Raw genomic sequence first — 13490 nt, forward strand, 5'->3', positions numbered from 1 at the left:
GTGCGGGCCCCGGGGCGCCCAGCACGGAGCTCCTGGGCGCTGCGATCGCGTCCGATAAGCAGGGCAGTAGGACCCAGGGGCCGGCTGACTGCCTGCAGAAGGAGGGGGCGGAAGCCGGGGTGGTTTGGGGGAGGTCTCTGGCTTTTTTTGGCGAGGCAGGGGCGCCCTCCGGAAGCTTTTCCAACTTTCCAGAAGTTTCTCGGGACGGGCGGGAGGTGGGGTGGGGGAACGCCATATATAGATCTGGAGCGCGGGGGCGCGGCGGAGAGTGGAATCCGTTCGCGGCTCCAGTGTGGCACTGTGACTGCGGTCCCGGCGCCAGCCCAGCCCAGCCAGGTGAGGGGCGGGGGTGGCCGGGGGGAGCAGGGGGAGTTTTTTAGGGGGACTCAAGGGAATGAGAGGGGAGAGCGGCCCGGGCGAGGGTTTAGGGGCCAACCAGAGCCACAGACGAAGCCCGCAGACTGGAGTCCCAGCACTTTTGGGGGCAGCTGGAGAGTTGGAGATGGAGACTAGATGGTGACGGCGGAGAGAGCCTGAGGGCCACCGCCGCGATGGAGCCGGGATGGGCAGTCGGGACACTCCCAGGGCCCGGAGAACGTGCAGGGTTCCCCAGAAGTGTGGGGCAGGAGTGGTGGTGGCCAGGAGGGAACAGGCGGGCTGGGGGCCACGATGCTGAGGCTCCTCTCTCTGCAGGATCAAGGAGGGAGGATCCGGGTCTGCAGTTCCTTCCAGCAAGAACAGGGAGGCCAGGCTGGCTTTGCATGTTCCTGTGCCTCCAGTTGTGGGTTGAGGCCCAAGGGCCAGTGGACCAGCCTCCTCACAGGCTTGATGGGGGGTATCTGAGCCTCCTGAGGAAGGGTAGTGGGGAGAGGAGGTGAAATAACCTTGACTTTTCCTGGAGCCTGTCTTGGCTCTCGGGGTCCCCACGGTTTGGGAGGAGTCATCCACCGCGACTCCATTTCTGATCAGCAGCCTGTATGCCTAGGTGATGGCAACTAAAAGAGGGACTTGGCTAGCACCAGTCTCCCCAACCTCCCTCCGAAAAGAGGCTGAGGAGGTGACCAGGTCTCCATCCCCCCAGAGAAGGGAGGACGGACAGGGATGGAGGGGGCTCCCTAGAATGCTTTTGGTCACCCGCTCTAATTCTGTCCGCCGCCACCTGGTTCCTGGAGTCACTGCAGCGTTAAGGTTACTTCAAAGGCCGGGGTTCCCTGCCCCCAGCTTAGGGACATTCCTGAGGTGACTGGAGTGGAGGGAGAAGAATGAAACCGGCTTCCAGCATGGCCAGAAAGCCTGGCCCCGCCTCTTCCAGGCTTTCCGGCTGGTCCCTCTGGTCTGCAGGGCCCGGATGGAGGCTGCAGGAAAATCTGGGGGCTTTGGTTCTCTGGAAGTCTCTGGCTGGAACCACACCTTCCTGCCCTCAGACAGTTCATCTGCCCATCCCCCCTTCCTGAGGCCTCCTGGTCCCCTCCTTTTGTCTCTGGGCACTGGGATTCCCAGCAGAAATGTTTTTTTTAAAAACTGGCTGTAACCGGACACTGAATCCAGCCCTCTGGAGGGGCTCTGTGGGAGCTTCTGGGAGGAGGGAGCCCTGTGCTAGGAAGCCCGACCTCCACTGATCCTTGATGATGGAGGTGGCTCCCTGCCTCTCTCTGGCCTCAGTTTCTCCTGCTATGCAGTGAAGTGGATGACGTCCGAGTTCCCCCAGATCTGGAGCTGGTTGTGCCTGCCTTCTGCCAGGGGCAGAATAGATGGGGGTCCCTTAGCGGGGCTGGGCCTTCCAGGCCTGTCCTCACTGCCACCCAGCTCTGCCCTACCCCATCCTCCTCACTCTTTTGCTTTCTTTCAGAATGAAAAAGGCAGGCCTTGACCTCCCCCTGAGGCATTTTCAAGGTACTTTAGACCTCCTCAAGTGTTTGAGACCCTTTCTGGTGCTCCCACCCCTCTGCCAATCTGCTTCCCTTTCATCTACTTAAAAAGCCTGGAATCCAGTCTCCTTCTGGCTAGCTGTGGGCACAGGCCTTGGTTCTGTGATTGTGTATTTTTCTTTGTGGGACCATAAATCATCTAACCTTGGCCTCAGGGCTGGGATTTCTCTGTGGCAACAGGGGCTGGGCTGTGGAAGGCTGGCTTGCTTGCAGTGACTTGCCTTCCTCCGTTCCTGACACGGGGTTAACAGCCCTTCACCCTCGCCGCACATCTCCCTGCAAAGTCTGATGTTGTGGTCTCGAAACTAGGGCCAGAAAGGCTCCGTGGCACCCCACGCCCTGGGACCTGAACCCAGGCCTCCGGCTTCCCGGGCTGGAAGCCCCCCTCTGCAGGCGGGTGGAGATAATTCAGTTTCCAGCCTGCCACGTCACCCGGGAGCCGGCAGTAGGGACAGGAGCGCAGCTATGTGGCTGCCTGAGGAATCCCAAACTAGTCATTTGGAGCTTTCTTGAAAAGCCCCTCCCAGCCCTTTGAGGTTCTGGTTGGCTGGGGGTGGGGGCTGTCAAGATAGTGCCTGCCACGTGGCAGGACTGTGAACTGGGCTCCTAGATTCTCTCTCCGGGGGATGCTGGTGACCTCTGCAGAGGTCCAAGCTCTGGCATCCGCTGTTTGGACTAAAGGCGGCCTTTGAATAGGATGACCATATGCCTGTTGTTCTGGCATAATAATTAGTAGTATTCCCACCGACTTGATGGACATGAGTTTGAGTGAACTCCGTTATTGGTGATGGACAGGGAGGCCTGGTGTGCTGCGGTTCATGGGGTCGCAAAGAATCAGACACGACTGAGCGACTGAACTGAACTGAACTGATTACCATTTTACTCTCTTAAGTGTCCAAGTGTCCTTGTTTGTACAATAATTATATAGGCCCTCTGCCTCTGAGGCTCTAGGCCTGGCGGGAGGAAGGTGACCTGGACCCAGAGATATTCTATAGGGTAAAACCTATGCAATTACATTACCTATGCAATCCCTACTTTAGGCTACAGTTCTCTTTGGTACCTTCTCCCAGGCAGTTGTGGGTCTTGGTGGCCTTCCCTCCTTCCCAAATACTGAGGGTCGTTCACCAGGATTCTGAGTTTCCCACCTTAAGGACCACGAGTTGGGATGTGCCAGCGCAGTGGGATCCCAGCTTCTACCACAGTTCCTTCCAGCCCTTTTCTTTGCCCTATCATCTCGTCTTCCTTTGTGCTGTCCGAAGGAGACGTGGAAATGATCTCAAAGTGGGACGAGTGTGGAAATAAGTCAATGTGGAGAGACTGTCCTGATGGGAGACCCCAGAGAGGGGCGAGGGGCTTGTCGTAGGGGACCCTGCGACAGCTGTGGTTTGAGGATGGCAGTCCTGAAGCCACAGTGTAGGTGGGCATGTGCGGCGATCTCTGCCAGATGGGAATGGGAGGGCAGAATGGAATCTGAGTGGCCCTTGCTTCCTGGGAGACTGAATACACAGCTGGCCACCAGCCTCTGGTGAACGGGAGCGGGTGTCAGTGTTCCTTTGAGCTGTAATGTGCCCTGTCCCTTAATATCCTTCCTCTCAGGAAACCTACCCCACCTCCTATCCCCCTCCTGCTTTTGTCCTGGGGATTTCCCATCTGCTCGAGGGGTGGTGGGCAGGCACATCCTGCCAAGACAGAGGCCTGGGCATGGAGACCAAGACCCTTACAACTTGGAAAATGGGAGCCTGAGACTTAGTGAGGGGTGGCCACACACACACATGCACATTTTCAGACTCAAGGTCACCCTTTGGGGCAGCAGAGTAGAGCATCTGGGTTCTCTCTCATTTAATCAGTGAACCTACCGGTGACTCATTAACATCCCAGCGCAGAAGGGAAGGCGTGGGGGAGGAACACTGCACCTCCGCCCACATGGCATCCTCTGTCCAGGCCCCTGAGTTTCATGCAGACCCTCAGCTCGTCTCCCACTTTCCCCCACCCACTGGAAAAGGGTCCCAGGGTTGAAAGAGATCTGAGCTAACCTTCAGCAAACTGAAGAGCCTGGGTTTGGCCAAGTGGCCCTGGTTTCTGTTCATTCAGGAATAGCTGAGGCCTGTTGCATGCTGGGCACAGGGGACTATAAAGGGGGGCCAGATGGGCTGTGTGTCCTGCCCTCCTGGAGGACACAGACTTCCAGGTCTGTGATGGAAACAATATGTAACAGACACATGAGTGTAAATGTTAAGTTCAGTGTAAGAAATAAATACGGCTGAGGTGGCTATTTGCTTGCTTTAGATGAGGAGTCAAAGAAGGCCTCAGAGATCTGGCAGATGGAGAGCCCCAGTTTGGGCAACCTGGAGTTAGGTCTGGGCTTCCCAGAGCTCTGGACTCTCCCACTCCCGTCTCCAGGGGACTCCGTGGCAGCCAGAAGGGTGGGGATGGGTGCAGGGGAAGAACGACTGGGGCTTCAGGAGTGCCCTCTCTCTGCCACCCTCATAGGTCCTCCTCGGTGCTCACAATCCACCTCCCAGCCATGCGTGCCCTCTTGCTCATCAGCACCATCTGCCTCCTGGCCAGGGCCCTGGCCGCTGAGGTGAAGAAACCCGCGGCTGCAGCAGCTCCGGGCACCGCGGAGAAGCTGAGCCCCAAGGCGGCCACGCTGGCTGAGCGCAGCGCCGGCCTGGCCTTCAGCCTATACCAGGCCATGGCCAAGGACCAGGCGGTGGAGAACATCCTGCTGTCACCCGTGGTGGTGGCCTCGTCCCTGGGGCTAGTGTCGCTGGGCGGCAAGGCGGCCACGGCGTCGCAGGCCAAGGCGGTGCTGAGCGCCGAGCAGCTGCGCGACGATGAGGTGCACGCGGGCCTGGGCGAGCTGCTGCGCTCGCTCAGCAACAGCACGGCGCGCAACGTCACCTGGAAGCTGGGCAGCCGCCTGTATGGGCCCAGCTCCGTGAGCTTCGCAGAGGACTTCGTGCGTAGCAGCAAACAGCACTACAATTGTGAGCACTCCAAGATCAACTTCCGCGACAAGCGGAGCGCCCTGCAGTCCATCAACGAGTGGGCGGCGCAGACCACCGACGGCAAGCTGCCCGAGGTCACCAAGGACGTGGAGCGCACGGATGGCGCGCTGCTAGTCAATGCCATGTTCTTCAAGCGTGAGTCCAGTGGGGCGGGGCAGAGTGGGGCGGGGTCTCCTTTCCCTGAGGCCCCGCCCGCGGCAAGTCCGATCAATCAGTATTTCTGTGCCAAGCACCAGTCTTCATTAACAGCAACCCGTGGACATGGAGGGAGGCAGTTACTGAACTCTTTATATATGACAAACTAGGTTTAGGGAGGTGTAGTGTTGTGTCTGGGGCTTCCCTGGTAGCCCAGCTGGTAAAGAATTTGCCTTCAATTCAGGAGACCTCTCTTGGATTACTGGGTCAGGAAGATCCCCTGGAGAAGGGATAGGCTACCCATTCCAGTATTCTTGGGCTTTTCTGGTGGTTCAGATGGCAAAGAACAATTCGAGAGACATGGATTCGCTCCCTGGGTCAGGAAGATCCCCTGGAGGAGGGCATGGGAACCCACTCCAGTATTCCTGTCTGGAGAATCCTGGTGGACACAGGAGCCTGGCAGGCTACAGTCCATGGGATCGCAGAGTCAGACACGACTGAGCGACTCAGCACGGCACAGCACAGTGTTGTGTCTAAAGGAATGGGACACAGGTACATGCCCAGCCGAAGGACTCCACAGGATGTGTTGCATCATATCAGAGTGCTGTTGATTGTCTTGGAATTAAATTCAGTAATCATTTCTGCCTCAGTAATGAGCTGGCTCCACACCTGTGATCATGCCTAATGCTCAAAGCAACTTTGAGGGTAGGAGGTGTTACCTCCATTTCATAGGTGATAAAACAGGCTGAGCTAGGAGGAGAGAACCCAGACTCATGTCCAAGTGCATCTTGAATTGAAGATTTGATTCGGGCTTAATGTGTCCTTCTGAGTACCTATATGGATAGCACTGTTGCTCTTACAGGCTGCTATGAGGATGAGGTGCCCCTGTTTGACAAATGAGGGGACCAAGATAGGAGCGGTGAAAGGTTTTGCAGCCAGTTGGTGACTGAGACTGAATTTGAACACGGGTCTGGATGTGACTTGGTCAGGACTCAGGCCACTGTCACAAATGCAAGGTTTTGGGGGTCATGTTTTTTGGTCACAGGGACAGGGCTTGCAGACAAGAATTAAAGGCAATCTTGGGGCACAAACCTCAGCTGGCAGGGGGTGTGGGGAGTTCAGCTCAGCACGTGTTGCCCAAATGCCTGGCAGGGGTCAGGGCAGAGGCAGACATGGCAGTGGCTGGACTGAGGGTCCTCCGTTTGGAGATATTTCCTGTCATGTGGAAACTGCCAGGCCCTGACTATGTGTAGAGAGCCCTGTCTTCAGGCAGCATGTCCCCATTCCGAAAGCAGGAGCATGTACTCTAGGGGACTGGGTGCTCAGCGAGGAGGTGGGCTGCAGCTGAACCTCAAAGACTGGAATGAAGGCCTGTGGCAGGGGTGAATCATCCGGGACGCTCAGTTGGGAGAATGTGTTTACAGGGTAAGGGGAGCAGCGTGTCTGTTTCTGATCTTGTGCTCTACTTCCTGCTACAGCGCACTGGGACGAGAGATTCCACCACAAGATGGTGGACAACCGAGGCTTCATGGTGACCCGTTCCTATACCGTGGGTGTCACCATGATGCACCGGACAGGTAGGTGCCTTGCAGAGTAGGGTGGGCCGGGCGGGTGGGCAATGTGAGGGCCTGAGGGTGGGCAATGTGAGGGCCTGAGGGTGCTGAGGGCCTGGCCCGCCCTCGCCCCACAGCATGCCCAGTACCCTTTCGGCTTTTCTCCCAGGTCTCTACAACTACTATGACGACGAGAAGGAGAAGCTGCAGATGGTGGAGATGCCGCTGGCGCACAAGCTGTCCAGCCTCATCATCATCATGCCCCACCACGTGGAGCCCCTTGAGCGCCTGGAAAAGCTGCTGACCAAAGAGCAGCTGAAGGTCTGGATGGGCAAGATGCAGAAGAAGGCTGTGGCCATCTCCCTGCCCAAGGGAGTCGTGGAGGTGACCCACGACCTGCAGGTGAGGGGAGGCCCAGCTTGGGCCTGCAGGGCTTAGAGTTGGGCAGGGGGGTGGTCTGTCATCAGCTCAGCGGGTCTGTCCTGAGCCCCTCTGGGTGTCCAGGCAGTACTGGGCTGTGCTGAGGGAGGGGGGCATGGGTTCCTGCCTTTGGGAAGATGGTGACAACATCAATACTTAAGTATAATTGAGCACCTGCTATGTGCCAGGCACACTTCCTAAGCACTCTGCATGTATTAAATTCTTAATCCTCAACACCATATTAGGCAGGACTATCAGCCTTATCTTACAGATGAGGAAACTGAGGCTCAGAAAAGTTGAATAACTTATCCAGAGTCATACAGTCACTCACTCAGACATTTAGCACCAAGCCATGTCCTTAATCTTACGCTGTGCTGCCTCTCAGCACAAGGTCTAGGCATACCTCATTTTATCGTGCTTTTCTTTATTGCAGTTTTTTTTTTTTTTTTTTACAAATTTTTGAAGATTTTTGGCAACTCTACATCAAGCAAGTCTGGCTCCACTTTTCCAACAGCGTTCGCTCATTTCATGTCTCTGGGTCCCATTTTGGTAATTCTCTCAATATTTCAAACCCTCCACCAGCAAAAGATTACAGCTCCCTAAAGACTCAGATGATGGTTAGCATTTTTAGCAATAAAACATTTTTTAATTAAGGTACATACATTGTTTTAAGGGATAATGCTGTTGCAGACTTGATAGACTATAGTGCAAAAATAATATTTATATGCATCGGGAAAGCAAAAAATTTGTGTGACTCACTTATTGCAATATTCACTTCATTGTGGTGGTCTGGAACCAAACCCGCAATGTCTCTAGGGTCTGCCTCCACTATTCAAGCTGGAGGATTGTTCCCCATGCACTAGTAAAACTAATAATAGCTTTCAGCTCTGAGTCACTTGGTTGGAAACTTAGCCAACCTGCTAAGCATTGTTTCCCCCTCATGACCACCCTGGGTGGTGGGCAGCAGCTCAGAGAGAAGCAGTGACTTGCTCAGGTTACCCTGGATAGTAAATGCTCAGGTTACCCTGGATAGTAAATGCTGGGGCTACAGTTCTCAGGTGGAGACTCAGGGTGGCCTTTTTGTCAATCAGGAGAGATTTTTTTTTTTTTCTCTGTTCAAAAAGGAAAACTTTCATCTCATTCCTCCCTTAGGTTCTAGAAACGGTTCTGTAGGCGATCCCTTGCCTGCAGAATTGATTCAGACTTGCTGCTGAGGGAGTGTGGAGGAGAAAGCTTGAGATGGGATGGGGCTTAGACTCCAAGGTGGAGACTGGTAGAACTTGTGTGGTCTGTGCGGTAGACAGCATGAGGTTTCCAGAGAGAAGCCACACCCATCTCCCTCCTGGGCTTGTTCTGACACTCCCCCAGCCCGTTCTGCAGTTGCCATCACCTGACTCGTCTTCTTTCTCCCGTGTTTTCCTGGCTCCCTGGGTGGACACACTGTCTACCACCCTACAGTAGATTGAGGTGGAAAATTCCAAGTGGTAATTTATGCAAAGTCATGGGGACTGGAATAGCTGGGCCTCGAATGCCTCTCTCGGGACACCTGGACTCTCAGGCCCCTAGGTATCAGGCCGGTTTGGCCATGCTGGGGAGGTGCACTGTCCTCCAGAAGCTGGGCCCTGAAGGCAGCTGTTCACTCAGCCGACAGTTCTTTACCACCGCCTCTCCTGCACTGAGAGCAGGGTGAGCCCCAAACATGGGCCCTGCCTTGAGGGAGCACTGAGCCAGGTGGGAGAGACGACAGGACCACACACTGATAGAGCGAGGCCAGGGCTGCGTGGCTCCAGTCTTATGGGGCTGGGAAGGCTTCCCAGAAGACGTGGTGTCTAAAGGGCCTTACAGAGACAGGGTAGACACAAAGATGCTATTGAGGAGGCAGTTTCAGGGAAGCTGTTGCATGGAGAGCAGAGTGGTACATGCTAGGGGGTGAAACTGTGATGCAAGCACAGTTCCTAGGAAAGAGCTTGTCCTTGGCTTCCAGGGGCTGTGCAGAGCCTTGGAAAGAGAGAGAGAAGAGAGAGAGAGTGTGTGTGTGTGTTTTAACTTTTGAGATACTATGGAAATACATTAACATATATTAAAAATAGATTAATGTAAGGAACCCTCATGTATCCATCACTCAACATCAACTATCACACCCATCAGATTATCTTGAAGCAAATCCCAGCCTTCATATCACTCTGGAAAGATTTTAAGCCCCAGAGTGATGTGGTCAGAGCTGTCCTTAGGTCAGTCTTTCTCGAACATGAGTGTGTCAAGAATTACCTGGAGCGTTGGTTAAGAAGGGTTCCTGGTCTACCTACAGACACTGTGATTCAGAGGCTCTGGGATGGAGCAGAAAACGTGCATTTCATATAAGCCCCCAGGGAAGGCCGATGCTGGCTGTCTACTACTCATACCACAGGTCAAGACTGCTCAGCGGGTCCAGGCATATATTCTGCCTTTTCCCCCTGAGTCTTGGTTTCTTCATCTGTGAAGTGGTGATTGGAAGCTCTTGCAGGGCTCTCATGAATTAGGAAAGTGGTTTGCAGTTTCCACACCATGTCTGGCACACAGAAGGTGGCCAGGGAATGGTGACTTCTGCTCAGAGAAGAGGAGAGACAGTGGGTGGTGTGGGTGGAGGGTAAGGGGCTAGGAACTTTGCCTACCATGGTTTCACCCTCATCCACCTGGTTCTACAGAAACACTTGGCTGGGCTGGGTCTGACCGAGGCCATCGACAAGAACAAGGCAGACCTGTCTCGCATGTCGGGCAAGAAGGACCTGTACCTGGCCAGCGTGTTCCACGCCACTGCCTTCGAGTGGGACACGGACGGCAACCCCTTCGACCAGGACATCTACGGGCGTGAGGAGCTGCGCAGCCCCAAGCTCTTCTACGCCGACCACCCCTTCATCTTCCTGGTTCGAGACACCCAGAGCGGCTCTCTGCTGTTCATCGGGCGCCTAGTCCGGCCCAAGGGCGACAAGATGCGAGACGAGTTGTAGGGCCCCAGGGTGGGTGTGGGATGGCAGGGGGCAGTGGGAGGCTCCTGGGACACATGGGTGCTACGGGGGTGGGGGAGCTGAGGTACCGACCTTGGATAGTCTGTGGGGTGGGGGGTGGGAAAACGGGGCTTCCTGTGTGTCTGAGCAGCCCTTCCCGGCCTGGATTCACTCTGCTTGGACGCGGTCCCCCAGGTGTCATGCTGAGCCCAGAGACCCCGTGTCCCATGGGAGCTGGGCGGCAGTCGTCGAGCCCCGCTCTCAGTCCTGGGATCCAGCCTGCCTCAATCAAGGTTCATATTTATAGCCCAGTGCTTTCTCATCTGTGAGATGGAATCGAGCTGGGGGTTCAGCCAAGCCCTCATGGAATGGGGGCCCTCTTCCTGACATGACCACCACCTCAGCCCCCTCCCAATCTTCTCCCAACTTCCCTCATCTATAAAACTAGGTGCTGCAGCCCCTGGGACAGGTACTCCTACAGTGAGTCTGACCCCAGAGAGGGGGTTAAGAAATAGCTCATGGAGGGGGGTGGGTTTGGGCAGACTCCGGTCAGGCATCATGGGGATGAACATTGTTTTTTTCCTTTTATAGATTTTCAAAAATGGGGAGGAAAGTGGGGAAATGAGCCTTTGTTGCTGTCAAACCAAGAACTTATTTGTACAATTTTTTTTTTTCAATAAAACTTTTCCAGTGAAATTTTGTTGGATCATGGAAGGTGACTGGATCAGAGGTTACCATGTCATTCTTCCCTGGGGACAAGGGCTCCTTCTGTTAAGCCCTGTTTGCTGCTAATGGTCCTTGTCAGGCCCCCAAATCCCGGCAGATAACGAGATAATACTGTGTGGCAGGCCCACTGTGTGCTGACTCTGGGAATTGTGGCTCTGGCTGCCCTGGAGAGGTGGAGGCTGCAGGGCCAGAATGACAGCGCTGGTCCTGGAGCCCAGGGCTTTGCTGTCCTGCTGCCTTCAGGATCCCAGTCTTCAGCCCCGAGGCCTTCCTTTCAGTCTGACCTCATCCACATCCAGGGCCGGAGGGCACAAGCTCAGGCTCCCTGACTGGGCAGGACTTTGTGAAGAAGGAGCTTGTAGGGTCCTTGCTCTGTACTTCGGTTTGGAGCAGGAGCCGAGGAAGAGTCCTGATACACAATGGTTACCTCTTCTGAGGCTTGGGGCTCCTGACCTCACAGCTCAGGGAGGGAGAGGGCAAGTGGATTGCACAGGACAGAAGAGGAGTGGCCAGCGAGGCAGAGGAACAGGAAACTGGGTTCATGACCCATCTCTGCTGCTTGCTGGCTGTGTGACTTTGGGCACCTCTACCACTTCCTTTTGCCAACAACTCTGCCTTGGGTGGTGTTGGTCTCAAAAGGAAGTCCCTGCCTGACTGGGCAACCTAGGTAGAGTCCTCCAAGAAGTGAATGGGCTGCAGAAGGGCCAGCCGATTCATTCTCATTATTACCATAATGCCATGGCTGTTCAGAGCTCCAGGGCTGTTCTATGTTGTGGACTCAGTAAATTAGATCTCTGCCCTCAAAAGGTTTCACCTAGAAGTGGAGACGTAGAGACAGTGACAAGCACGCTCAGTACTCACTGTTCCAGACATGCCATGCTTATTCTCCTGAGTCAGGGCCTTTGCGCTAGTTCTTTCTGGAAAATGATTCTTTTAGATCTTTGCAAGACTGCTTTTTTTTTTTTTTTTGGTCATCCAGAAATCAGCCTAAATGTCTACTCCACAAAGCATTCCGTAAACTCACTATATAAGCAGCTTCGATTTTTAGTCGTTCAATCACTCAGTCGTGTCCAACTCTTTGTGACCCCATGGATTGTAGCACACCAGGCTTCCCTGTCCTTCACCATCTCCTGGAGCTTGCTCAGACTCGTCCATTGAGTCGGTGATGCCATCCAACTATCTTGTCCTCTGTTATCCCCTTCTCCTGCCTTCAATCTTTCCCAGCATCAGGGTCTTTTCAAATGAGTCAGTTCTTTGCATCAGATGGCCAAAGTATTGGAGCCTCAGCCTCAGCATCAGTCCCTCCGATGAATATTCAGGATTAATTTCCTTTAGGATGGACTGGTTGGATCTCCTTGCAGTCCAAGGGACTCTCAAGAGTCTTCTCCAACACCACAGTTCAAAAGCATCAATTCTTTGGCGCTCAGGCTTCTTTAGGGTCCAACTCTCACATCCATACATGACCACTGGAAAAACCATAGCCTTGACTAGACGGACCTTTATTGGTAAATTAACGTCTCTGCTTTTTAATATGCTGTCTAGATTTGTCATAGCTTTTCTCCCAAGGAGCAAGCATCTTTTAATTTCATGGCTGCAGTCACCATCTGCAGTGATTTTGGAGCCCAAGAAACTAAAGTCTATGTTACTTAACTTTGTTTTCTTGTTTTACTGACTCTGCTCCTAAATTTTCTACCTATTGACACATTCATGGTCTGTCCCCACTACTAGAATGGAAGCTCCGTGGGAATATGGACCATGTCTTGTTCATCTTATTTACGTCCTGCACCCAAATTCAGTGTCTCACACACACACACGTAAGACACTCAAAACATGCGTTAGTAAGTGGAAGATCTGTGTTAGAAGGGCACCAGGGCTTTGGGAATCCAGAGGAAGAAGCCATAACTGCTATGGGGAGATCCCAAGAGGAAGTGACATGGGGTAAGTAGGCCTTGAAGGGTAAATAGGCATTTCTTGATCAGAATAGTGATTTTAATAATACCAGCTGATCCTACCTCTGTATTTTGCTTCTGCTGCTGCTGCTAGGTTGCTTCAGTCGTGTCCAACTACTATGTGCCAAACACCATGTCAGTCACTTAATATATGTATTTTGTCCCAGTCTCCTGACACCTTGGCTAGGTAGGGATTATTCCCATTTTACAGATGAGATAACCAAGGCTGAGAGAGATTAAGTGATTTACCTGAGGTTCCCCAGCCAGGGGGGCTGAGCTGGGAAATGTTCCTAGTCAATTAAGAGTTCTTTCTCCATGCCACATGGGAAGGGTTGGAAAGGAACTGGCCAGATTTTAATAATAAAGGTGTATAACCTCACAGTCTCTATACGTTATCCCACTTAATCCCCATAATAGCCCAATTAGGTGGGAACCCACAGGTATAGCTCAGAGATGGGGAGACTGGACTAGAACTCAGGACTTCTGGACCCAAAGCTCAGCCTGCAACAGCGCCCCTAGCAGGTGGGCATGGGACAGTGAAGGAAGCCAGGGCTGAGTGTGGGGCTGCCCAGATGACACCAAGGGGGCCCTGAGGCCACCTGCCTCCGTCTGGGCACAGGTGGGAGGGTGGTGAGAGGTCTGTGCTCCCCCTTCACAGTGAGGGATGGCAGGGCAGGTGGCGGAGGTGGGTAGATAGGTCAGGGTTGGACCAGCCTTGTCAGTGCCCCTGATGGCCCATCACAGTCCTGTGTGGAGCTTTCTTGCCACCTTGAGGCCATTGAAG

General features: G+C 54.0%; 1 protein-coding gene across 2 annotated transcripts; it reads left to right on the forward strand.

Annotated features, from left to right (window-relative positions):
• Nucleotides 1–217: 217 nt before the first annotated feature.
• On the forward strand, nt 218–10705 carry SERPINH1 (serpin family H member 1). Of its 2 annotated transcripts, XM_068988376.1 has the most exons (6): nt 262–336; nt 1850–1893; nt 4419–5074; nt 6553–6651; nt 6797–7029; nt 9732–10705. In XM_068988376.1, exons 3-6 carry the CDS (start codon nt 4453–4455, stop codon nt 10032–10034), a joined length of 1257 nt encoding a protein of 418 aa, XP_068844477.1. In that variant the 5' UTR covers nt 262–336; nt 1850–1893; nt 4419–4452; the 3' UTR covers nt 10035–10705. The 2 variants fall into 2 exon arrangements, with proteins under 2 accessions (XP_068844476.1, XP_068844477.1); XM_068988375.1 differs by lacking the exon at nt 1850–1893 and having other exon boundaries at nt 218–336.
• The last annotated feature ends 2785 nt before the right edge of the window (nt 10706–13490 follow it).

The sequence above is a fragment of the Capricornis sumatraensis genome, chromosome 16 (assembly GCF_032405125.1).
Source record: "Capricornis sumatraensis isolate serow.1 chromosome 16, serow.2, whole genome shotgun sequence".
NCBI lineage: Eukaryota > Metazoa > Chordata > Mammalia > Artiodactyla > Bovidae > Capricornis > Capricornis sumatraensis.

Coding starts and splice junctions, on each gene's coding strand:
- SERPINH1 (XM_068988375.1), top strand. CDS start 4,453: ATGCGTGCCCTCTTGCTCATCAGCACCATCTGCCTCCTGGCCAGGGCC. Junction 6,652..6,796: donor CACCATGATGCACCGGACAG/GTAGGTGCCTTG, acceptor CTTTTCTCCCAG/GTCTCTACAACTACTATGAC. Junction 7,030..9,731: donor AGGTGACCCACGACCTGCAG/GTGAGGGGAGGC, acceptor CTGGTTCTACAG/AAACACTTGGCTGGGCTGGG.